General features: G+C 38.5%; 6 protein-coding genes across 8 annotated transcripts in view; 3 read left to right on the top strand and 3 right to left on the bottom strand.

Moving 5' to 3' along the window:
• LOC109707839 overlaps nt 1-220 on the bottom strand; it is a 12,349-nt gene extending 12,129 nt beyond the window's left edge. The window contains exon 1 of the mRNA XM_020229366.1: nt 208-220. Within this exon, the coding sequence (XP_020084955.1) occupies nt 208-220 (13 nt within the window). The remainder of the gene's footprint in view (nt 1-207) is intronic.
• LOC109707043 (mechanosensitive ion channel protein 1, mitochondrial-like) lies at nt 9-2,194 on the bottom strand. 3 transcript variants are annotated; one of them, XM_020228102.1, is made up of 3 exons: nt 2,036-2,194; nt 1,701-1,812; nt 9-1,327 (listed from the first exon to the last, which is right to left on the bottom strand). In XM_020228102.1, the coding sequence occupies exon 3, from the start codon at nt 1,235-1,237 to the stop codon at nt 389-391; it is 849 nt and encodes a 282-aa protein (XP_020083691.1). In that variant the 5' UTR covers nt 1,238-1,327; nt 1,701-1,812; nt 2,036-2,194; the 3' UTR covers nt 9-388. The 3 variants fall into 3 exon arrangements, with proteins under 3 accessions (XP_020083691.1, XP_020083692.1, XP_020083693.1); XM_020228103.1 differs by lacking the exon at nt 1,701-1,812; XM_020228104.1 differs by lacking the exons at nt 1,701-1,812; nt 2,036-2,194 and adding an exon at nt 1,479-1,677.
• Nucleotides 10,672-14,432, top strand: LOC109707704 (ferric reduction oxidase 2-like). The gene is made up of 7 exons (XM_020229182.1): nt 10,672-10,912; nt 11,012-11,111; nt 11,239-11,421; nt 12,752-12,986; nt 13,099-13,426; nt 13,608-13,851; nt 13,949-14,432. The coding sequence occupies exons 1-7, from the start codon at nt 10,693-10,695 to the stop codon at nt 14,430-14,432; spliced, it is 1,794 nt and encodes a 597-aa protein (XP_020084771.1). The 5' UTR covers nt 10,672-10,692.
• On the top strand, nt 14,434-15,220 carry LOC109707838 (TPD1 protein homolog 1-like). The gene is made up of 2 exons (XM_020229364.1): nt 14,434-14,449; nt 14,871-15,220. The coding sequence occupies exons 1-2, from the start codon at nt 14,434-14,436 to the stop codon at nt 15,218-15,220; spliced, it is 366 nt and encodes a 121-aa protein (XP_020084953.1).
• On the top strand, nt 17,318-21,147 carry LOC109707705 (probable polygalacturonase). Its single transcript, XM_020229183.1, has 6 exons — nt 17,318-17,463; nt 17,532-17,867; nt 19,411-19,531; nt 19,673-19,847; nt 20,061-20,131; nt 20,224-21,147. The coding sequence occupies exons 1-6, from the start codon at nt 17,431-17,433 to the stop codon at nt 20,916-20,918; spliced, it is 1,431 nt and encodes a 476-aa protein (XP_020084772.1). The 5' UTR covers nt 17,318-17,430; the 3' UTR covers nt 20,919-21,147.
• Nucleotides 23,836-24,785, bottom strand: LOC109707243 (protein SPIRAL1-like 5). Its single transcript, XM_020228386.1, has 2 exons — nt 24,506-24,785; nt 23,836-24,194 (listed from the first exon to the last, which is right to left on the bottom strand). The coding sequence occupies exons 1-2, from the start codon at nt 24,728-24,730 to the stop codon at nt 24,120-24,122; spliced, it is 300 nt and encodes a 99-aa protein (XP_020083975.1). The 5' UTR covers nt 24,731-24,785; the 3' UTR covers nt 23,836-24,119.

The raw sequence follows: 24,999 nt of genomic DNA, 5'->3' as shown, positions 1-24,999 counted from the left end.
GCATCGGGTCTTCTAAACTAATTTTTTAACCGTCCGGAACTTGCAATGAATTGTGATCACCAGAACAGAACTTGCAATGATCTATGATCAGCTGGAGCTGAAAGAACAATGGTAATGAAAAAAGAGCCAGAATGATGGTGTTAAGTATATGAAGTCAGATATAGTATGGCATGCCTATACAGCTAGAAGTTGAAATGGAAATTATACATAAAAGAGTCATATTTGGTAAGTGATGCTTTTCTCAAAAATTTTAAGGAAATATTCACAAAAATCTAAAAACTTCTCTGCAGTGAGGAAGCGAACTTATGACTATCAATACTTCAGAAGTCAAAGACAGCGAAGGAAAAAAAAAAAAGTTGTACATTATGTTAAAAGATCAGTATGAGTCTCACAATTGAGAGAATGCCATAAAGGTAATAAGGTATCTTGCAGGGTCTTCAAGAGCACCCCACAGGCTGTTTTGGTAAGATACGTGTTCCTTACTTGAGCTCCCCACTAAAACTGTAAAAGGACTTTGTGCTGCGTATTTGTGAAGCCTCCTTAAGATTCTTGGCAAAATGAACCAAGCCAGTACTGTTCCGAACAAAGTTCCACTAACTGGTACAATTACCTGTTCCAAATAAGGATGTGAGTCATATAGCTGTTGTATATGAGGCGTGACTGCATCCTTCAACTCCTTAGCTTTAATGCCGGCGGCAGCAATAGCATCTAGAGCAGATTGACGAGCGTTATTTAGCGTATTGACCCAATCATTCCCTACAGCATCAGCAGTCCCACCATTAGAAGCGTCTGCGGTTGCTGCATCATTTGAGACGGAGTTTTGAAGACCATCTCGTTTTCCGCCTGCCTGCGATGAATACACTCGACCGGCAATCATAGCAGACGAGCATATCGATACTATATTGCTTCGAGATTGCGACATAGTTTTCGCTAGCCAACTGCTACCACTCAAGGATCTTCTTGGATACGTCAAATAAAAATTAGTTTGGCATTCTTGATATTCCACATGAGCTGATAGAGGCAATATTCTGTTCTTTCCATCCCCAATATTCGGCAGACAACGGTCTACAGACTTTAGCATGTTAAGTGCCGAGGCACCTGATGCGGTTGAAAAATTATCACTTCCGCACCTTGAAGAGGTAATAAAAGCAGCATATTGCTGAGAAGGTCTTGTCGTAAAGCATGAATGCGAGACAGCAAAATACGACCTAGATAAGATGGATCTGAGTCCCAACATTGTTCAGTACATCGAGTCCAACTTCACAAATTACCTATCACCAGGTAACTCCAGAATGGGCTGCAACAGCATTTTCGCACGATTATCATTCTGCAGAGGAAAACCAAGTCATTGATTGTTAAAGAATATTCATAAAAGGAAGCCAATATATATATACATATATATATAGTTTAGCTGTTCACAAGCCATGGAGTGTGCTCATCTTAAATAAAGCATCACACTCTGAAACAAAAAGTAGTACTTATTATCGAGCCATCAATGATCAAACTAGAGATTCACAACAGAGAGGATGACTTCGCAGCATATGGTGGATTCCAAAGAGAGCTAAAGGTGAAATTTGATAAAATTTCTACGGCAAAGTTGCAAGGACGCCCCCGAACATATCGTGATTTAATCATTAGCTCCTTTTTTTTGCCATGAAAAGGATCGGCCCCTGTAATATTAGAATCAAATGCGTAGCAACCTTCAAAATCAAGATTTCATCGCTCTGCCTCCTCCATCATTGTTCCAATCGGCGAAAACAATCGCCTTGCTTACAGATCAAACCGGTAGGTTTCGAAACATCGGCAGGTAATCTACAAAATCGCAACATTTCAGGGTAATTTCTTGCATCTTAGCTAGATTTTTCCGAGTAAGGACTCAAAACCCTTTTACCAAACCCATAAGGATCAATTTGAAACCCCCAACTTATAAAACCCTAATAAGCGGATGCAATTATTGCAAAGAACGAAAAACAAACTCGTGCTTTAGAGATTCAAACGCGCAAAAAGATGATAAAAATTTGATTACTCCACATACCTAGCAAGAACGTAAGATCCCGAACCCTAATGTTGCGCTTCTCTTATTCGCCCGTTGAAGGCTCTAATGGTGTATTTATTTATTTATTCATTATTTATATAGAGGAGGCCGAGGGAATCTCGGTTGGGTGTTCGTCAAGAGAATGCATTTCCACGTTCGGAGTGCGAAAGGCGCAGAAGGAGAAGGAACATGAATAAATGGGCTTGTTATTGTTAAACTAATTGGGCTGGGCTAGAGTTGGGCTTCCGCTAAATATACAGGTCGGTTTTAAATTCTGGCAGTACTGGGCTCAGTCGGCCCATATTTGGGCCTATTTTTGTCTGCCAACGTGAAAATCTGCTCATAAGAAAGTTCTACAACCTGGGCTGCGAGGCCGAACTGAACCTTTAGGGCATGTTTGGTTCACCTATTTTAGACTATGGAATCTGAATGGAATTCATTGATTCCGATAGTTGTCGTTTGTTTTATAGGAATCGGATTCCGATTTCTATTCCACTCCGGAATGGGAATGGCCAAATCCATTTATTATCCAATCCGGCTTTGAATTCTGAATTGGCTCATTCCAAAGTATACTATTCAAAATTCTCTTTTATCAACACTTACCTCCTCTCCCTTCATAATCAAAACCCTCTCTCAACAATTTTAAATTTTCATTCCGATTTCCATTCCAATAATAAACCAAATATTTTTGGATGATTCGCCATTTCATTTTCCATTTCAAAGTAATCCAATTCTATTTTCCATTCCTATTCCAATCATGAACCAAACATGTCTTTAAAGTGATCGATCATTGCCGGGTGCTGGAGGGATTTTTTTTGTTTTTGTTTTTTTTTTTCTTGTTGGATTAACTACATATTAGAATTTTTTAGAAAGCAATGAAATTAGATATTGATTTCTACAAAATTTTAGTTATTAAATATATCTCTTCAAAAATACTTTTCTCCGTTGATGATCTTGGTAAAAGATGGTGGCAGGGGTGAGGAGGCGTGCGTGTGCTGTTCTGAAGAAACAGAGATATTAGATCATTTGTTTGTTTATTGTGCGGCTACGTACCAAAGTATTGTTGAATTGTCTCCTTGCGAACAAGGGCGTTATACTATTGTACACCTTGGTTAATCATTTTTGGGTGACAAAATGTTCAGTGGCAGATACCTTCCGAAGAAAAAAAAAATAACAACAATTGCTACGATCTACTGGGTTCTGTACTTCTGTGACGGGAGAGAAACATAAGATTTTTTTTTTTTTTTTTTGAGAGTAAAGAAACATAAGAACTTCATAAGAGGATAATTAACTTGTACCAACTACTAGTTGAGATTACGGAGCATAGGAGGCTTTGGTAAGTGTTCCGGGTTCATTAATTTTTTTTGAATGTAGTTCGATCAGTACGGGGCTTCTGTTTCGTCTTTTTTTCTCTTTTTATTCTCCGTGGCCTTGTTGTCTCAACTTTGTAACTATGTTCATCTTCTCATTAAATGACATTTCTCAAAAAAAAAAAAACAAATTTGTATATTTTTCGTCGTTAAATGTTAAAGATAAAGTTGACATTATTTTAATAAATAAACATTATATTCTTAAATAAATATATTTGTAGTAAGGGTAAATTACATTTTTGGTCCTCAAACTATGAGACATGTGACACTTTAGTTCTCAAACTTTAATTTATACGAATTTTCGGTTAGAGCTTATAAAATTATTGTAATCAAGTTCTATAAAATGATTTAGTTGATTAAAAATTAATATATTACTAATGTAGAGGTGATGTAACAAAATTGTGATTGATGGGCACTAATAAGTAAGATGTTATATCACTTCTTTATCACTTATCCGTCAATATTTAATAAACTAAAATAGGTTGTGAATCTTAATTGCAATAATTTTGAAAGTTCGAATAATTATTATAGCAAGTTAATTATAGTTTAAAGACCAAGGTGTCATCCATAGTGTGAAAACCAAAACGTAGAATTTACCCTTTTAATTGTACTTAACATTATTTATTATTTTTAATATTTCATTTTAAATCGTGTCATTGTTTATTTAATGGGAAACTAACGATAGTCAACTTAAGGAGATAAAATTATATATTTTGAAGGTTTTTTTTATGAGATATAGCTAGCACGCTACCCGTTTCATTCTATAAGAAAATGAATTTAGCTACATAGATTGAGACAGTCATGGCCTCGGAAGGGAAAACAAATAAAAAGAAAAAAAGAAAGTAAACAAGAAACTGGAATACATATGACCCCTAGCACAGACTAGATATACTCGTCGAGGCAATGTGAGGTAACAACACGCGCGTCCCCTGGCTCAACAAAGGGCGGCCCACTCCTTTGCCAATGCCTCAGCACGATGAGCAGCAGAGAGAACGTCAAAGGGTTGGTTCCGTAAAATAGCATTATTTCTGACATCCCAAGTTGTCCACCAAAGGGCCGCGACAAGGCTCTGGGCCTTAAACCTGTCCGTCGGTGTCCCCTTCCCCCGCAGCTTCTCCCATATGGTATATATAAACGTTCTCAAGCAAAGTAAGGGCATGGAGCTCTCGAGGGGACGAAATGAAGAGGTACTTGGAAACCACACATTTCGCCAGAAGATGGTCTACTACCTCCACCTCAACTCCACACAAAACACAAATGTTATATTTTGAAGGTTTAAAAATATATATTAATTTAATAATTAAATTTTGTAGAGATAAATTCATAATTTCAAAATTTTGAAAGAAATACATATAAAATTATTATTTTTATTTATATATTCCTTGAATTGGCACTTTCTTGCTTTACAATTCACTCGAAGAACTGTTTTCCGAGTAATTTTGTATTCCTGTCTAATTTGATTAAATCTTTTTGGAGATATTCGTTTCAACATAAAGTTATTGAAAATAATTTTGGGACTTTAGTTTCATGTAAAAGCAAACATCAAGAATTTTGGGACTTTAGTTTCATGTAAAAGCAAACATCAAGGGATATATCATCATTATCATTACACTGTTGATGGGTCAAAAGGTAATATTGGAAAGGCCCAGGGTGCGCGATAACACCGCCAGAGGTAATACTGACGATTTTGATAGTTATATTTAGTCACCGTCCAACGAAAGTTGATGAATATGAATAGATAATAATAATAATAATACATATGAAAACGATAGTTTAAGCTTGTCGTAGCTTGCTCATGCATCACTTAATTAATTAACTTCAAAACATATTTTAATATCAAATGGAAGGCAATAATAAAATACTCAATAAGACAGTGATTATGTGTAAGAATGAATAAAGGAATGAATGAATAGTTCTTTTGTCATCTGGAATAATGTTTATTATATTATATTAATTAATAATTGGGCTACGCAATCTAAGCCTCAAGTGGAGCAGTTTTTAACGCAGGTGTAAACCGTTGGTTCATTCCCTCTGGCGGGCACGTGCGGGCGCGTGCTCGGCCGCTGCCGCAGCGCTCCGCCACACGCCGACACGCGCACTCGCCTCGTGCGAGCACTAACCCCGAGATTCAACTGTGCTTCACTGGTAGAGGCGCAGGTGCGTAGAGCATTCGCGAGGGAATAGTGAACCCACCGCATTACGTACGTCCCCCGACGCACGCACGATATATATATGGGAAAACTTCAAAAATCCCCCCTGTGGTTTTGTGGTTTCTCATTTGACCCTTCTATGATTTAAAATATATCAATTTGCTCTCCTGTGGTTTCTTTTTTCTCTTTTTCTTATCAATTTCATTATTTTTTTTCTTAAATCAGTAATAAAGTTAAAATTAAAGGGTACTATAGTGAATATTTGATAAATTTAGATGGATATCTGAAATTTTTTTGTATATAATTTAATGAAATATTAACGAAAAAGTTACCGAAAAGATAAAAATGAAACCATAAGGGGGCAATTTGATACATTTTAAACTACAGGGGCAAACTAAGAAACTACGAAACCACATGAGGTTTTTGAAGTTTTTCCCATATATATATATATATATATATATATATATATATAAATTATCCATGCGTGCGTCGCCCGCAGGAGAATGATCCACGTAACTCAAAAGTTTTTCAAAAATATTAATTATTATTATTATTATTACTACTATTTGGCTCTTCTGTTCCAATCAAATGGCTTATTTTATATTTTCCACTGGGCCTGGAGTGCTATATATATTAATTACTTTGTTTTGCTAGTCGGTAATTAATATTAATATATGTTGACAATATATTCAATTGTACATGTTGCATAAATATATGTACATGTTAAAATATTAATAATATTTAGAAAAATAGGAGTATTATTATTTTTATATTTTGTTGATGTACTAAATTATGATCGAATTGTATATGCAGTTGGAGTTGGCATATAAATTTGTCAATATATCAGTTTTTATATTAAGTACTTGTAGCAATATATAATTGGTTTTTATATTTATAATTCTAGATCAAAGTGTCAAAAAATCGAAAGTATCAAACTCTCTATACTTTCGACAGCATAGTTACTCTACTATATATATATATATATATATATATATATATATATATATATATATATAGAGTGAGGCTACTATATATGCTATCGGAAGCACGGAGCCTTCTGTGCTTTCAGCTCGTTTTCGATGTTGCGACTTTCGAATCGTCGATCGGCTCCGTTAAATTTGATCTAGAGTATTTGGAGTACCTAGAAAATAAATTTTATGATTTTACGATATCATTTGTCTAGTGATCGAATGGGCTCAAAATCAATAAATTTCAAAGGCCGTAGTGAGCCGTTTACAAGTTTAACGGTATAGAAATATCCAAATTACATGAAATTTTGATAGAAAATTCTTTATACTATGCAAAACAAGATCAATATCTTTGATTTAAAATTTTAATGTCATATTATTACATTTTGTAAGATTTTTATTTTCAACCGTTGATTTTGAGCCCCTTCGTTCACTAGGCAAATAATATCGTAAAATCATAAAATTTATTTCCTAGATACTTCAAATACTCTAGATCAAATTTAACGGAGCCGATCGACGATTCGAAAGTCGCAACATCGAAAACGAGCTGGAAGCACGGAAGACTCCGTGCTTCCGATAGCATAGTAGCTTCACTCTATATATATAATATTCGGGTTTGGGTCTAGTAAATATAAAATTTCTACTCGTTTCTATATCCGTCGAATTTTTATTTTCTATACCCATAATAAAATCCATATCAGTTTATCTTGAATAAAACCTGCCCTGCTTCGAATTCGAATAATATTTGAAGTATCCATACCCGGACTTTTTTCGAAAATAACCCTCTGAAATTTTGTAATTGGCAAAATAACCCTCTGAAAATTTTATTTGGAAAACTAACCCTCCTTTCGCCATGTCGGCGCCAGGTCGGATTTTTCTCGTAAAGACGGTGAATCGTTCACCGTCTATGCGAATTTCTCATGAAGACGGTAGATGGTTCACCGCCTTCATGAGACGGTGAACTATTCACCGTCTTTAGAGCGAATCCATCCCCGCCTTTAGAGCGAATACAACACTTTTGGAACTGCTGTGCCCTCAACTTCGGCCCGAACTTTGGCCAAGGTGATAAAACACAGATAAGACGGTGAACTGTTTACCGTCTTATTTGTCCTGCACTAAAGACGGTGAACAGTTCACCGTCTTTACCAGGGTCAAGGTAAGACGGTGAATCGTTCACCGTCTCCAATGTTGTTTATGAAGACGGTGAACAATTCACCGTCTTACCTTGGTATACCCGAACCCCCGACACCTCTCCCTCACTCTTCGCTCTCTTTCTCTCTTAACTCTCTGTCTCTCTCTCCCTCCGCACCCCGACAGTCGCCGCCGCCCAAGCCGCCGTCGCCGCCGCCCAAACCCGAAGCCCCGACACCTCTCCCTCACTTTTCGCTCTCTTTCTCTCTGAACTCTCTGTCTCTCTCTCCCTCCGCACCCCGACAGTCGCCGCCGCCCAAGCCGCCGTCGCCGCCGCCCAAACCCGAAGCCCCGACACCTCTCCCTCACTTTTCGCTCTCTTTCTCTCTGAACTCTCTGTCTCTCTCTCCCTCCGCACCCCGCCAGTCGCCGCCGCCCAAGCCGACGTCGCCGCCGGTCGCTGTCGAGCCACCGAGCCTTCCCCCGTGCCACAGCAACCCACATTGCAAGTAATATTCTATCTTAGCAATTTTCTAGNTCTCTCTCTCTCATTCTTAACTCCCTATTAAACCACACTCGTAATATTTACCAACCGTACGTACACTCAACGTTACCTAGTGGTAGAAGAATTAGAAGGGAGCCGCCGTATCCCGTATCCCGTATCCCGTATCCTCTCGAAATTACTCACGCTCGGGAGGAGGAAGCATCCATGAGGGTGGTGGTGGTAATCCTACTAAATATGTACGTTACATTCTACCCAGGTCGTCAAACATTTGAAATGGGTTTATTCACGAGGTCAAGGTACCTGGTGTGCCTGAATCCGTCGTCGGCATATAGGCGGTGGATTGGACGGATGGATGGACGGATAGCTGGCGATCGCCTAGTAGCCCAACTACAACTTGTCATGCGCTCCGGTTTCAACGTATACGTGGATATATTCTGTACGTGCTTTGGCTTTTTAATACTGTTAAGCTCGGGAATAAATAAATAAATAAAACCACTTTACTACTAGTAGTCGAAGAAAACCTTTAACACTCCTTAGCCGTTGTTTTTTTTTTAAACGGTTTTAATTAAAGTATGGTTATAACTTTAAGGGTCACCAAGAAACCGGTTCATGAAAACTTTGTAAAAAAGGTAAAGTTTTACCGTCGTCGGCTCGTTATTAATCTGTTTTACACATAGATACTACCGCTCCTTTACTTTACGAGGAGCATAAAAAGTTTTCGTATTAATTCAAAGTTTAACTTTGAACAGTAGATGAAGTGCCATTTATTCATAACCATCCTAAAATAACAAGCAGCATAAGCATTTCTAATGATTCTCTCTCTCTCTCTCTCTCTCTCTCTCTCTCTCTCTCTCTCTATATATATATATATATATATATATATATATATATATATATATATATATATATATATATATATATATGCTAGAGCTAATATACTCTTATAAATATAAATTTTTTTATACGCATAAATTTTTTACAAATTTATACTCATAAAAATATAGTAATTAAACTATATATATATATATATATATATAGAGAGAGAGAGAGAGAGAGTTGAGCTAAAATACTATCGGTAGTAAACGAGCCGTTTTACTACCGATTTGTTTTCGATGATAGAGCTTCCAAATTGACGATCGACTCCGTTAAATATGATCTAAACCATTTAAACTACCTAGAAATCAAATTTCACACACTTTCGATTCTTTTATCCATCAAGCTCTTGTTTGGTTCGGGGTTAAGGGGTGGAATAACCCTTTAACCCTCATTTTATCCCCAAACATCCCAAAAAATGGGTGGGGTTAGCTAACCCCACCTTAAATAAATTATCCCGGGTTAACTAACCTCACCTAACCCCACCAAACTCCAACCAACACTATTTTCTATTCATAATAACCCACTATCTTTTTTATCACACATACTCCAACCAATCATTATCCTTCTTTATCAATCATTATCTTTTTATCCCACCTACTCCAACCAAATACTATTTTTCATTATTCTAGACTAACTCTAACCCCCAACCAAACACAAAAAAACTTTAACCCCACTTTAACCCTGAACTTAACTCTATCCCTGGAATAGTTATTTTTTCCTTAACCCCGAACCAAACGGAGGCCAAGTGAACAGAAAAATGAATGGCTGAAAATGAATACTCTTTAAAAAATAATGATAGGAGTCTTGTAATCAAGATCAAGAGTATAAATCTTGTTTTAAATAGTTTAAAGAATTTTCTAACAAAAATTCAATTGATTTGGATATCTTTACGCCGTTAAACAAGAAAACGCCTCTTATCGACCATTAAAATTACAAATTTTGAAACCCTTTGATCATTAGATAAATGATGTCGAAAAGATTTGAAATTTGATTTCTAAATACTTCAAGTGGTATAGATCATGTTCAACGGAGCCGATCGTCAATTTGAAAGTTCTATCATCGAAAATAAATCGGTAGTAAAACGGCTCGTTTACTACCGATAGTATTCTAACTCAACTCTCTCTCTCTCTCTCTCTCTCTCTCTCTCTCTCTCTCTCTCTATATATATATATATATATATATATATATATATATATATATATATGCAATTTAATAAACTCGTCCCGATGTTAAGTACTTAAGTGCTCTGTTTTTCGGACGCAAATATTTTCGTGGGGAGTCTTCGAAAATGGCTGTAGCATCGCTCTTCATGTATATCACAGCAGTACAAATGTGCGGTAGAGAAGAAGGGAATCAAGGACACGTAGTGGAATGAGAAAGCAAAAAGGTGACGGAAAAAAAACAAAAACGGTGGCTAAAAGCGGGAGCAACGGAATTTGACCTCAAGATAATGGGGGAGGTCAACGGCCGATCTTACATCAACAGGGGCCGATGACTAACACGTGGGGGCGTGAAAACGGCGGTATGAGGTGGGGCATGGGTGGGGGACGTGAAGCATGCCTTTTTGGCCCCCATAAATTCTCTCTATAAATGCGCCATTAATGAATAGTGTGCAGTTCAAGGCAATTAAGCAGAAGATTGTATTGGGAGAGAAGAGATGAACATGGCTTCTTCATCTTCGTCTCCGTCACCGATGTCGTCGCCGTCGTCGCTTGATGATAGAAATTTAAGGATCCTTAAGTGGGTGAAGCTGCTACTGAGCGTAGTGTTTGTGGGATGGATAATGATTTGGATCATGGCGCCCACAAACACATATAGAAACATCTGGTCTCCCAAGCTTGCCTCGGACACCGACTCTACATACTTCGGAAAACAAGGTGTTGTGTCAAGTGTTATCGTATTTATTATTGTTGTATTATTGTATCAAGTGTTCTCTCTTTTTAATCAGTATCATCTAATTTTTTTTGTTGATGCAGGGACGAATATCTTGATCTGCACATTCCCCATTCTCTTCATTTTCGTTCTCGGGTGCATTTATTTGCACATGGAGAAGGGAAGTGAGAACACAGAGAAGAGGTATATATAATTTGTTGCAATTAGAAGTGTACGTATTACGTACCCTGGATATGAGACAGAAACCAAAGTAGCATGCATGTTTCACTATATAAATCTACATAATGTTTTCTTTTTAAAATCTTTTAAGGAGTGGATTGAATACACGCCTCGTGGCTTGGAAGAGGCCGGTGTTAGTGAAAGGGCCGCTCGGAATAGTCTCTGGCATTGAATTAGCTTTCATTGTCATGTTTCTGGCACTTCTGATTTGGTGCTTCGCCACTTACTTAAAAGGCAGCTTCGCGCGCCTTCGCCCTACTGCTCAAGAGAAACTGTAAGGAATCACTCTATACATTTCACCAGATTTTTGTCTATATAGCGCGCTTTCAAGTAACTCTCTACCTTCCAAAATAAAAAAAAATAGCAGTTTCCACTAAATGGCCGTTTGGCTACAGTACTGTAGTTGTAAATACATGTACACTCAAAGCATGTGGTTAATTTGTTTGGTGCGGTTGAAGCTAACTGCTGTAGTTGTAATTGTACAAAAAGTCCAAATGATAAGGTTGAAACTACATTCAAATTGATTGCAGTTCTAACTGCAGTTGTAACAATAATAATTAAATAAATAAATAGCTATATCAATAAATAAAACATAATAAATATATACTAGTATATAGATTCATAAACAAATTAGAATTTTTGTAAATAAATGAATACTAGTCAAAGTTTGTGTGTAAAAAAGTTAGGTTTTTTTTTCTAAAATTAGTTTCATTTGAAATATAACTACAATAATTGCATCTTTACATAACCAAACAAACCGTGTACATTTATAACTGTTGTATTTTTAATTACATGTGTTATTAACTATACTGTATTTATAATTACTTTCAACCAAATTGGCCTAAGTGTTGCTTAATAATACTTGACTATTATTCCATCACTGTACGTATGTAACTGAAAGTGACCATATTTTGATGGGAGTTGGCGTCATGATAAATTATAGGGAAAACTTCAAATACCCCCTTATGGTTTTACTTTTTTTTTCACTTTAATACCATATAGTTTAAAGTGTATCAAATTAATACCCAGTGGTTTTGCACTTTTTCACTTTAGTACCCTGTAGTTTAAAGTGTATCAAGTTAGTACCATGTGGTTTCGCATTTTATTATTTTAGTATCTTGTGGTTTCGTACTTTAACACTTTAGTATCCTGTGGTTTAAAAACCACAGGTTACTAACTTGATACAAAAATAAAACTATAGGGTACTAATTTGATACAAAAATAAAACCACAGAGTACTAAATTAAAATGAACTACAAGGTACTAACTTAATTAAAATGAACCACACATACGTAAACAAACAATCTCTTTTTTTTTTTTTAGAGAGAGATAGGTAGCACGCTACCCGCTTCGCTTATTTCATTTTTGAAATAAACTTAGCTAGAACTGTGAATCAACTAGGATTCGAACTTGGGTCTTGAATACCAACCATCAAGCTATTTGCCACTTGTTCTAGGGACCGTCGGTGTAAACAAGCAATCTCTAACTATTGAAAAATAACGCTTTCCTTATATTGTTTCTGCGGTTAATAAAAAAGAAACCTCACCTATTTTGCCCAGCAAAAAAATGAAAATGTTCACTCGAGAGGAACTGCACATGTTGCAGGTGGCAAGAAAAGTTGGACAGTGCGGCTCTTCGACTCGGTTTAATTGGAAACTTGTGCTGTGCGTTCCTCTTCTTTCCTGTTAGCAGAGGCTCCTCAGTTTTGCCTCTCATTGGGCTCACCTCAGAATCAAGCATCAAATATCACATATGGCTCGGGCACACCATCATGGTTCTCTTCACCGCTCACGGCATCTGCTATGTCATATATTGGGCCGCTACCCACCAAATAGATGAAGTAAATATTCATTAAATTTTGCTCTCTCTTTGTTGTTTTTTGCACATAATTATCCTAGCAAAGATTTAAGTAATCTAATTTTCATGGGATCACGCTTTATGTACGTGTTCAGATGCTGAAATGGGATAAAACTGGCGTGTCGAATGTGGCCGGAGAGATAGCTCTTCTATCAGGTTTGGCCTTGTGGACGACTACAATTCCGCGCATCCGGCGCAAGATGTTCGAGGTCTTCTTCTACACGCACCACCTCTACATCCTTTTCCTCTTCTTCTACCTCATGCACGTCGGCATCAGCTTCTTCTGCATGATTCTTCCCGGCGTTTACCTCTTCATGGTCGACCGCTACTTGAGGTTCTTGCAGTCGCGAACCAAAATCCGCCTGCTCTCCGCTCGGCTTTTGCCGTCCGAAGCTGTCGAGCTTAACTTCTCCAAAAACCCAGGTGAGAGGCGCGTACTTTACAATTCAAATCGATCTAATAAAAAACAGGCCACCAAGTGCACGTGCATGCTCGCAAACACATGAGTGGTCGTAAATTTGCTAATATAATTAATTGTTTAATTACTTGTAAGTTCATTTTCCATTTTGTGTTGTTTTTTTTTGTTCTTTTTGTATACATCTAGGATTTCGATACAAGCCGTTGAGCACGGTGTTCATCAACATCCCAAGTGTTTCATCACTCCAATGGCACCCGTACACTGTGAGCTCCAGCAGCAGCTTAGAACCCGAGAGGCTCAGTGTTATCATCAAGAAAGAAGGAAGCTGGACGCAGAAGCTATACAACATTCTCTCTTCCTCTCTTCCCGACGGCCACCTAGATGTCTCGGTAGAAGGGCCCTACAGTCCTACTAGCATGGAATTCTTAAGGTTCGCAAGATTAACACAAAAATTTGTAGTTTGATCATGATAAGAACTTAAACAACTTCTGTTGTAGTTTTGTAATGTTAGCTTGATTTTTTTGCAGGTACGAGTCACTAGTGATGGTGAGCGGAGGCAGTGGAATCACGCCTTTTATCTCAATCATTCGAGAGTTCATATCCCGCAGCAATGCCCTCAACATCCCCACTCCAAACATTCTCCTTATTTGCGCCTTCAAGACCTCCGCCGACCTGACGATGCTCGACCTCCTCCTCCCCATATCCGGCAACTCCTCTGACCTCTCCCGCTTGCAGCTGCGCATTGAGGCCTTTGTCACCAGAGAAAAAGCTCCAGTCGGCAACACCGAAAATCTAATTCGAACTGTTTGGTTCAAACCTCGTCCGTCCGACTCGCCCATTGCTCCTGTGCTCGGCCAAAACAGTTGGCTTTGTTTGGCAGCTATAGTGTCGTCCTCTTTCGTTGCGTATCTTGTGCTTATCGGCATCCTTCAGCGGTATTATATATACCCGATTGACCATAACACGNAATTTTTGCCCAAAAAGGTCTATTGGCATTCTTTAAAAGCCTAAGATGACAAACTTTAAAAGTTTGCTTTAACAACAACTAATTACAGAGTGGCTGATTTTAACTTGGAATTAATATTGTTAAGAATGTGGAGGTTCCGAACATCGCATGCACTTTGAAAGATAAGCGCTGCAAGCTCCCGACTTCTCAAATCGTACATAGAAAGGTTCTTAGGTAGTTAGGCGGTATTAGGGTTACTGGCCTACAGCCAACTTACGACAGAGAGATAATTTAAAAAAGAAAAAACATTGATATATATAACACATTTGTTTCTTAATTTGTTTGATACTCTCTCATGATGATGCTACACAGCTTAACTATCTAGAGTGCTTTTATATGGATTACCATTATATAATCGTTAGGCCTAGTAGTACTTGTTAGCTTTTCTATTTTAGTAGTTTAATTGTTCCCTTATTATTACTCTTTGCTTTCTGTGTCAACAGGGGCTGGAGCAGGCACGGGAATAAATCATATAGGGGATGAATGCAGTAGTCTAGATGACATCGTTGTGCAGCAGGGCCCAGGAAAGCCGCTACCAAACGGGATCCCAACGTACACAGTGGTAGTGCTAAATGCGTGCGTCCAGGAATGTGCCATCTCACAAATCCACCTCAGTTGTGGGTGGTTCAGCTCAGCCCGAGAAATCAACCCACGCATCTTTCGTCGACTTGGCTACAACGATTGCCTCGTCAACGACGGCCGCCCTCTCGCCAATGGCTTCTCCATCTCCTTCCAATACGCCAACTCTTTTCCCTACCGCCTTGCCGTCTCTAATGCCACATGCCACTCCTAGCTAGCTAGTTAATTATGTTGAGACATAATATATACTCACTCGATCGAGTTCCCTATGAATTGAAATATATATTAGTCTACTACTACTTATTAGTTATTGAGATTGAACTGATCAATATTAGATTATGTTTAGTTTTTTTTTTTTTTTTTTGAGAAAAAAATAGCACGTTATTCGTTTCATTTATTAGGTATATGAACTTAACAACATAAAGTGAGGCAGCAAGGGCCTCGAGGAGGCAAAGAAAATGAAGAGTACAAGGTCAAAAAGGAAGCAGAGAGATAGCAGAAAGGAAAAATTACAAATGATGATGATGTTCTGTGATCTTACGAAAAACGTCCCACTCCTTCGCCAGCTCCGCCAATGAGATGGGAGCAGAGATAGCGTTAAAAGAAAAGTTTCGAAAAATAGTGTTATTTCTATTTTGCCCCACCTACATGGCCACCACCAAATAGGAACATGAGTTTATTTTCAAAAAAATAAACGAAATGAATAATTTGCTATTATTATTTCTCAGGAAAAAAAAAATATTTCTGTGTACATTTTATTTAAAAGTTAGCACACGTCACGGCACAATCTATAATAATTAACTCTACATGTAGCTGTTATAATTTACTGCCATGATAACGTACCTATTTATAGCTTTAAAACTTATTCAAGATTCGACATTTTTGGATCTGATTCGAAGCGAAATGTTTACCGCAAAGAAAATATACTGAGTGCAGTTTCGATGAACAAGCATATCAAAGCTATCCCTACCCCCCAACGCCATTTAGATCGATCGTCAATAAAAATTGTACCTTAACCATCTCTAAATGCAAACTACCAATTAATCCTGGTGTTATATATTATAGGGTGTGTGACGCAATTTGGAACCCAAAAAATTCAAGTCATTTGTAGGGAACTAAAAACATCTATTAATGTCAGAAGAAGATAAATTAAGAGTCAAAGGAGCAATAATTAGCTGGGGCAGAACACAGGAAACAGCACGTTACCTCTCTTTGCTGCTTTTGGGGATCATTCTCATGATCTCTTCTATCCTCCTCAGCGGTGTCACGAAGCTCCTTAATTGAATTACTGTTCTTATCCATGTTGTTATTGGGTGTTTCCATGGGGTTATACGCACTGTATTTGTGGTGAAACCGAGGGATTCTGTGGCCAATTGCTTTCGATGCTTACTAAGAAACAAGTGGTGCGATGGAATTGGTCTATTGCCACGTTGACGGATATGATTAGGCTTGAAAAAATTTTAAAATACTACTTGGTGTCCAACCAATCAAATAATTTTTTTGAATTTATTTGTCCCATTATGATTATAAAAAAATATTTTTATAAAAATGTTAAATAATATTAATCTATGCACTTTAAGTTTTGTGTATTTAAGGATTCAATTAATTTTTCACTTAAGTATTAACAACGATAATGTGGCAAGATGGCTTTAGCCTTAAACATTTAAATTCCTAGATGAAGAGGATCCCCTGTATGAATGTTATTTTATAGTTTCTCTTGAATTTTGGTGTTTAATTATATGCTTGAAGGGATTTGAATGTGCTTAAAAGTGCGCTATCTCAGCATGCAATTTATTTATTAGAATAAAATAATATTTACCAGAAGAATCTATTTGAAATGGATCTAAAGTATAGCATTAACATTATTTAAATGTTTACCTAGAAAAAAAATTTGAGACATGGGGAGATGTGCCATACTAATGAGAAATGATAAGATTAGTTATATGATGGGTTTAATTATATACTGTTTTGGCTAGATTTTTTTTTTCAATTTTAAGAAAGAGATATTAAGCTATCTGTTTTATTTGTTAAAAAAAAAAAAAAAAACTAAGATACATAAATGAGACATGGGAACTCCAAACCGCTGTTCTGGCTAGGTTAATTCTGACAATCGGTGAGCTTATCTGGGAAATATTATACTTAATTTTTACGGAGCCCAATCTAAATTGGGTTTGGGCTGGGTTGATTTGAACGAGTCTTGGTCGACAAAAATGCGTGTCCGTGATTCAGGGGACCACGAGATACGGCATCGTCGCAACTCGCAAACACCATATTTTCCTCTGTAAAAGTGTAAACAAACTACTTTTCCCTCCTTTTTATCTCCCTCTCTCTCTCTCCCTCTCTCTCTCTCTCTCTATCTCTCTCTTCGACTGCTCCTACTTTCCTCTCTCCGAGTCTCCGCGCAATTATTATCCCTGTGCCCTAATGGGGACGATCCGAACCAAGCGAACACTCCAGGTAACTCCGCTCCTCCCTAAACCCTAATTCCCCGTGAATTAATTCGCCCTAATCTCTCCCGCACGCAGGTATGGAAGATCGTAGCCCTGTGGACCGTCGCCGCGGCGGCGCTCTCCTCGGCGGCGGCGGCGAAGAGGAGGGCGGCGGGCGGAGAGCGCGCGGCGGCGGGGAGCTGCGCGCGGGCGCACGCGGCGAGCGTGGAGGACTTCGGCGCGGTGGGCGACGGGGCGACCTCCAACACGGCGGCGTTCGCGGCCGCGGTGGCGCACCTCGCGCGCTTCGAATCGGACGGCGGGGCGATGCTCGTCGTGCCCCCCGGCCGCTGGCTCACGGGGCCCTTCAACATCACCTGCAGCCACTTCACCCTCTTCCTCCACCGCCACGCCGTCATACTCGCCTCCCAGGTGCTCTCTCTCACCACGCGCCTCCTCGCTCTTATCCTCAGCAAGTGAAGTATTTAAGTATATAATAATGACAAATAAATTTTCACTAAAATTATTTCAAAATTTTAAGAATATGATAAGATTTAAATTTTTTTAAAAAATTTTACTCACAAATATTATATTAAACAACTTATTCACTTTTGGGATTTAACAAATTCACCCTTCGGATTTGACAAATTCACGGAATGCCGGGTGGGTGGTCCGGAGTTAGTGGTTGTTCGAGTTAATTCGAGCGCGTTGAGTGGCGACATGCTATTCGTTCGCGAAGGATTTTACTGTCACGAGGACGAGGCGATCCACACTTTAATTTTTTTGTTTGACGCATTAAGATTGTGAAACCAACGTGTGGTTCCACACGGTGTTTTTTTTTTAAAATTTATTTTTCCTGCGCCCACAAATCCATCTTGAGTAGACAATTTCTACGTACGAGTGAGGCGCATTTTTATCTGCATTTTAGATTAGAAGTTTAAATAAAATCAATCTCTTGTTTTTACATATGACAAAGTGATAGGATCCAGTAATACTTTAGTTGTCCTACGCTATATATTCTGATTGAAAGGGCACATATTGGTCCCATCTTGACGCGGCATTTTAAATAAAACGTCACTATAATTAAAAAACGGGGGGCCCAGTTAGGTGATCATCATTATTGGATAGTGCACATTTTTCCATCGGTTAGTTTGAAAATTGAAGCTATATGGTGGATCTAGTCCATGTCCCCTCTAGTTAGCAGCTTCTTTGTGGACTAAATTTGCTAGCTTAAATTTGTTGTGTACATGATACATCCGGTGTGTTTCTCTCGTGTAAAATTGGTGATTGTCCAATGTTCTAATCCAAACCTAAAATGTTCCATTGGGTTTCAAATCAGCGAACAACATCGTATTTGAAAGTTAAATCCCACATTGAAGCTGAGGAGTTTTTTTTGGAATCGTAGTGTGATATTTTAGGTTGGAAGCAAAGTGGGTTATCGGATCCGTTAACACCCTTTCTTAAAGTTGCTTCTAAAGCTTCATCCACTTAATTGGTGAGATAGGGCTTCTTACTTTGTGGATTTTGAAGGTTGAATTCGTAACTTTGAGAAAGTCATAAGTGTTGATGTTTGTTCCAACATTGAAGTCACGAGATTATCCGAACTCCCACTAACAACTGAGTGGAGATCAACTGAAGTTGAGTTCTAGAAACTCACAAATTCCTCACTTGTTGACTTTCTATTTTCAGACAGTTTTTTTAGTCGATTCAATTTGTCTAGTTTAGTTCTGAAATATAGTGGGCCGGGCGGGGACGAGGCCTTATGGCTTGGTTTGACGAGAAAACAACATGGTCCCGGTCTAGGCCTTGGGCCACGTTCACCTTCCAAGACCCTTCATCCTTTTAGACTGGGCTTGGGCCTTGTCAATTGGGCCCTTCTCAGCCCACTTAGCAGTTTTCACAAAAGTCAAGAAAAAGAAATCAAGAAATTTAACATGGCAACAAGGAAGTTGGCTCACATGGTTTGATGCTGCAGAATATTAGCGAATGGCCTGCAATTGATCCATTGCCTTCTTATGGTAGAGGAAGAGACTTACCCGGTCCAAGGTACAGCAACTTCATCATGGGATCTAATCTCACTGATGTAATCATCACAGGTGCATCAAACTAAGCCCCAATTAAGTGCCATATTCTTTACTTTATCCAGTTATTTATACTAATTCCGCATACATTTAGTTGCCGCTGCTCTTAGTCGAACATTAGATCCCTAGATTTCTTTTCGTTGCTTCGTATTTCAGGGGACAACGGAACTATCGACGGACAGGGAAAGTTTTGGTGGGATAAGTTCCACAAGAAAGAACTGGATCACACTCGAGGGCACCTGCTAGAAATTATGTACTCAGACCATGTCCTCATATCCAACCTCACATTCGTCGACTCTCCGTTCTGGACCATTCATCCGGTCTACAGCAGGTCTAACCGTTTTCTTATAGAAAATAAGCGCGTGCCAATTTTGTAGATCGTGAGCTAAAGAAAGAACTTGTTTATTACCGACAACGAACTTTAAGAACTATGATGATAAAATTGAAATTAATTTGGGTTCAGATTTAATGCAGTTGCTTTAGGATAGGAACTATATATATATATATATATATATATGCTGACATAGTAATTGGGACAACGCAGCAATGTGATTATCTCGGGCGTTACCATTCTTGCCCCAACTGATTCCCCAAACACTGATGGAATCGATCCCGGTACTTCTTAATCTCAAGCTTATTCCTAAATCTATAAATTGCGCAGTAATTTAGTTTCGATATAATACAACTTCTGTACGTCGTTATCCCAGATTCGTGCTCCTACGTCCGAATCGAGGACTGCTACATTGTCTCTGGCGACGACTGCATCGCCGTAAAGAGCGGCTGGGACGAGTACGGCATCGCCTTCAACATGCCGAGCCAGCACATTGTGATCAAGAGGCTCACATGCGTCTCCCCGACGAGCTCGCTCATTGCTCTAGGCAGCGAGATGTCCGGCGGAATCCGCGACGTCCGCGCTGAAGACGTCACCGCAATCAACACCGAATCCGGCGTCCGGATCAAGACCAGCGTGGGGCGCGGGGGATTCGTCAGGGACGTATTCGTCCGGGGAATGACACTGCACACCATGAAGTGGGTCTTCTTCATGACGGGCGGCTACGGACAACACCCTGACGATAACTACAATCCGAACGCGCTGCCGGTGATCGAGGACATCCATTACAGCAACGCGGTCGCGGAGAACGTGAGCATGGTGGCAAGTTTGGACGGGATTCGGGGCGATCCTTTTAGGGGGATTTGTATATCGAACGTCACGGCGGGGGTGACGGAGTTGAAGAAGAAGAAGGTGCAGTGGAACTGCACGGATGTGGAGGGCGTGTGGAGCGACGTGGCACCGCGGCCGTGCATGTCGCTGCGCGACAAGGGGACATACGAGGCGCCGTGCAAGTTCCCTGAGGAGAGGCTGCCGATAGAGTCCGTTGAGATCAATCCATGCTCGTTTTAGAAGAGCGAAGCTTTGAAGTTGGATTTGAGTTCGTGTTGGTGTTTCTTTTCCTTTACTTCTATGATTTTATATATATACTAGTTATAGTGCACGTATAAGGTCGAACTGTTGGTAGAAGTAAAATTTGAACCGTTGGGCGTTGGTACGTACAAGTGTGCGTTTTTATGCTTGTTGATAATTAATTATGGAATTCAAATAGCTCCCTCCAAAGGTTTTAAGTTTTTAAACATTTCAAATTAATCAGTTATTGTACACACTATTATTAGTCCTATCATTTTTGCTCTGACCAAACTAGTAAAATCTTAAACTTAAACCTGGCTCATGTGAGTTAAAAACAAATCCAAATTAATGTAAAGCTTCTTGTGTAGAGAAATTGGTTGTTTTATTATACTTTTTCACATATGAAATTTGTACTTCTTTAGATAAATGGTTGTCTTTAATTTTTCTCCCGAAATGCTATGTTCAGACTATTTCAAAATTATTTTTTGTTTGATTAAACGAGTAGATAATATAATATCAGATATGATCTTAAATCCTTTATGGCATTTATTTTTGAGAAAAGATAGCATGCTATCTGTTTCATTCATTGAAAAAATGAATTAGACTACAGGGGTGAGGCATCCAGGGCCTCGATAGAGGGGCGTAACTAAAAAAAAAAAAAATCACGCAATGGTAGGGCGTCTAGAAGTTTGTGTACATAGCTCCCAGGATTTCAGCAGCTCCTTCAACCTGTATGCCATGAGGGGGTCCAGTTGGATGTTTCGAAAAATCAGATCGTTTCTTGCCTTCCAAATAATCCACCAGCACGCAACCAATTCAGGGAGGCTATGCCTCGTATTCTGCACTCCTTTCTTAACCATCCACCTATCCCAGATATGAAGTACATCGTCTCCCAGCTCCGTCGCTTGAATACCCTCTACACCAATCACCATGATAAACTTAGTGAAGACACATTGAGCGAGCAGATGGTTCACAGTCTCGTCGTATGACTTGCACAGCACGCATGTCGTATCACCAGTCCAACCTCTCTTCGCGAGGTTATCAGCTGTTAAGAACCTCTTCTTGAGGACTAGCCAACAAAACACTTTAATCTTAAGAGGTATACGTAGATTCCAAATTGTATTAGCACGTCCGTCCCTCATATCCCGGTCACTCAATATGGTATAGGCCGATTTGACCGAGAATATTCCGTTGGTCGACCATCTCCAACGTATAGTGTCCGGTCCTTGCGTTACATTGTATCCAGTAACCCTATCCTTGAGAACCGAGAGGTTTGCTCTGAACCCGGCCCTTATAATCAACTCATCATTCAACATCCCAGTCCAGTTACAGCCCTAGCGGTCAAAGCAATCCTTGACCATGCTAATTTGCGTTCTGTCAGCGCATAGATCTCCAGAAATGACAAGTATAAGCTGGTTTCCCCACAGTCGGTCCAAAAATTAATAGAATTCCCATTACCCAGTGAATGTGAAATTCCCCATTGAAACAAGACACCGGTGTTAACAACTCCTTTCCAGTAGTATGAGTAGGGGCTGAAGCTTTTTCCCTTCCTCAAAGGTCTTCTTCTTCGGTAATACAGGGCTCGGATTATTTTGATCTACTATAACTGTGGTACAGTGTGGAATCTCCACCACCATTTGATCAGAAATGCACGATTCATAATAGCTAAATTCAAAATGCCCAGCCCCCCTTATGTTTTACTCAAACAGACACTCTTCCAAGCCACCAAACATCCCTTGCTTAGAGAGTTGCTTTCACCGTTCCAAAAAAAGTCTCTGCATAAGGTTTCGATACGCTTGATCATCCAATTAGGTGCCTTATACACAGATAGGAAGTAAACATACTTTTAACCCACCGTACATAAGGAAGTTAGTAAAAAACTCAACAATTGATATTTGAATCGCCTTACTGTATATATGAATTTTATTTTTTAACAAAACTATTTACTTCCAATAAGTTTCACAATCACTGGTGGTCTCTAGCACAAGTAATGATAAAAAAAAAAGAAGCTAATACTTAAAATTTAAAATTTAAATTAATTACTTAATTTTTTTTGGAGATAGATAATATGGTATTCGCTTTATTTATTTTATTTAGAAATAAATTTAGCTGAAAATGTGAATCAATTAAAATTCGAATTCAAAATTTTAGATACCAACCACCAAACCTTCCTTTGCCACTTACGCTAGAAACAATTTATAATAATTTTATATTTTTTTAATTAAATTTATAAAAAGTTTTACAGTGAAAATTTGTCACCGTCACGGACGGTTCACGGGTGATGTTGTTAGCTCCGTGGCCCCACCAAAAATCTCCACCCAATCAGCTGCGTCGGAGCTGACTTGGCATGTTACGATTCTGCAGCGCAAAATGCCATGCGTACTTTTACTTTAATTTGAAATTTTTTTTATTTAAGTTTAAATATTGTATTAGATGGTGAAGTTAAAAGGGATTCAATTAGTTTGAACGAGAAGTTTCTCATTCAAATTTTGTTTCTTATAGGAGGTATGTATTTTACACTCTTAATTCAAAAATTAATACACTTTTTATAAAAACATCAAACAAATTGACAACACGAATAAACTAATGTGGACCATAAAAAGTCTATAATTATAAAATTTATGTTATATATAAAGTGTGCAAATAATATTGATCTTTTTTAAGACGCAGATCAATGGTCAATCTTGATTTGGAGAGTGCATTAGGGCCCAAAATGCAAGCCATATTTCGAAAACTTAATGAATTTGCTAAATTTGCCATATACTTAGAATCATGGAATGGGCGTAAGCTCCAACTTATAGAATCCACCTGTCTCTTATAAAATTCAATTATAATTGCATAAAAAAGATTTTTTTTTTTTAAAAAAAAAGATTGATCCCATGGACATTATTAGATTGTGAGCTTAAATACTGCTTTATGCTAGTTAGGTACCGTATTAATATATTAGCAAACCAAGTCCCACCATTTACATAAATAATACACAAAGCACTCAAAAGAGAAACAGAGAATAAAATACAAGCACAACTCAACGAAGATATAGAACATCAGATCACAATCCTGGCACACACTTATAACTTAAAAATCAATCAAGGGGCATATCTAAGTACCTAAGAATCCACTTAAGAGTGGGATCATTATGCCCTTATTTTAAGTCACTGATCATTTATATAAGCACGCGAGCTGGAGAAGTACAAAGCGCTTTCATTTATCTCCAAACAAGTAGCCAAGAGATGAGCAACCTCCGGGAACGGAGAGAACCTTAGTGGATGAACGACCCTAAACAGAAATTGAAGTTAGGTTTATCTGGCCCCGCTGTAAAGTATTGTACTGTTGAATGAACTGCCATTCGAGTAGTGATTTTAACACAGATATTCCGAAAGATCCATCCAACAGATTCTCGATCTCTATGCCGCGAGTAAAACATCAAATTTGAGTCTCTATTTATCAATCTTATACTATTATAATCTCATTTTTTGTTTACCAAACGTCCTATTAATAACGATTATTGCTGCAATTGGAAATAGAAGTGGAATCAAATAGACACTGAAATTAGCTATTTATGTGTAAATAGAATGCGATAAGCTTACAGTAATGAAGTTTCCAGAGTTTTGGCCTTGGGCTCTTTGGTAGTTGTTGGAAATGGGCTTGGTTGGTGCAGTAGCTTCTTTTGCCGGTTTGTTCTTAGCATCCTCAATAAGCTGTGGCTTCTGAGGCTTGGTGGTGGGCTTGATTGAGCTTGGATTGTTCTCATCTTGTTCAAAGAGGTAACCAAGAGAACTTTGGCCACCCCTAGAGCTCCCACCTCTACTCATTTTGTTTCTTTTGGCAGTGGATAGTTATATGATACTCAATATATTTGCTAACCATGCTAAGAGTATAACTATTTATCGTATCTCTCACACACACAAACAAGAGTTCGGATCACACATCATGGTCATGTTCAATACTGGAGCTTGTCAGGCCAATTTGAGACTCTTTCAGGATGTTGATTTCTCAATATACTCTCAAACTGAAGAGGACAGCTTATTTGATTACACCATGACAGGGCATTCATTTCCGGTTTACGTTTCATATTGCATCT

This window comes from Ananas comosus, linkage group 3 (genome assembly GCF_001540865.1).
Source record: "Ananas comosus cultivar F153 linkage group 3, ASM154086v1, whole genome shotgun sequence".
Classification (NCBI taxonomy): domain Eukaryota; kingdom Viridiplantae; phylum Streptophyta; class Magnoliopsida; order Poales; family Bromeliaceae; genus Ananas; species Ananas comosus.
This window is presented reverse-complemented; position numbering and strand designations above follow the sequence as displayed.

Coding starts and splice junctions, on each gene's coding strand:
- LOC109707043 (XM_020228102.1), bottom strand. CDS start 1,237: ATGTTGGGACTCAGATCCATCTTATCTAGGTCGTATTTTGCTGTCTCG.
- LOC109707705 (XM_020229183.1), top strand. CDS start 17,431: ATGGGGACGATCCGAACCAAGCGAACACTCCAG. Junction 19,532..19,672: donor CACTGATGTAATCATCACAG/GTGCATCAAACT, acceptor TTCGTATTTCAG/GGGACAACGGAACTATCGAC. Junction 19,848..20,060: donor ATTCATCCGGTCTACAGCAG/GTCTAACCGTTT, acceptor GGGACAACGCAG/CAATGTGATTATCTCGGGCG.
- LOC109707243 (XM_020228386.1), bottom strand. CDS start 24,730: ATGAGTAGAGGTGGGAGCTCTAGGGGTGGCCAAAGTTCTCTTGGTTAC. Junction 24,195..24,505: donor ACTCTGGAAACTTCATTACT/GTAAGCTTATCG, acceptor ATTTCTGTTTAG/GGTCGTTCATCCACTAAGGT.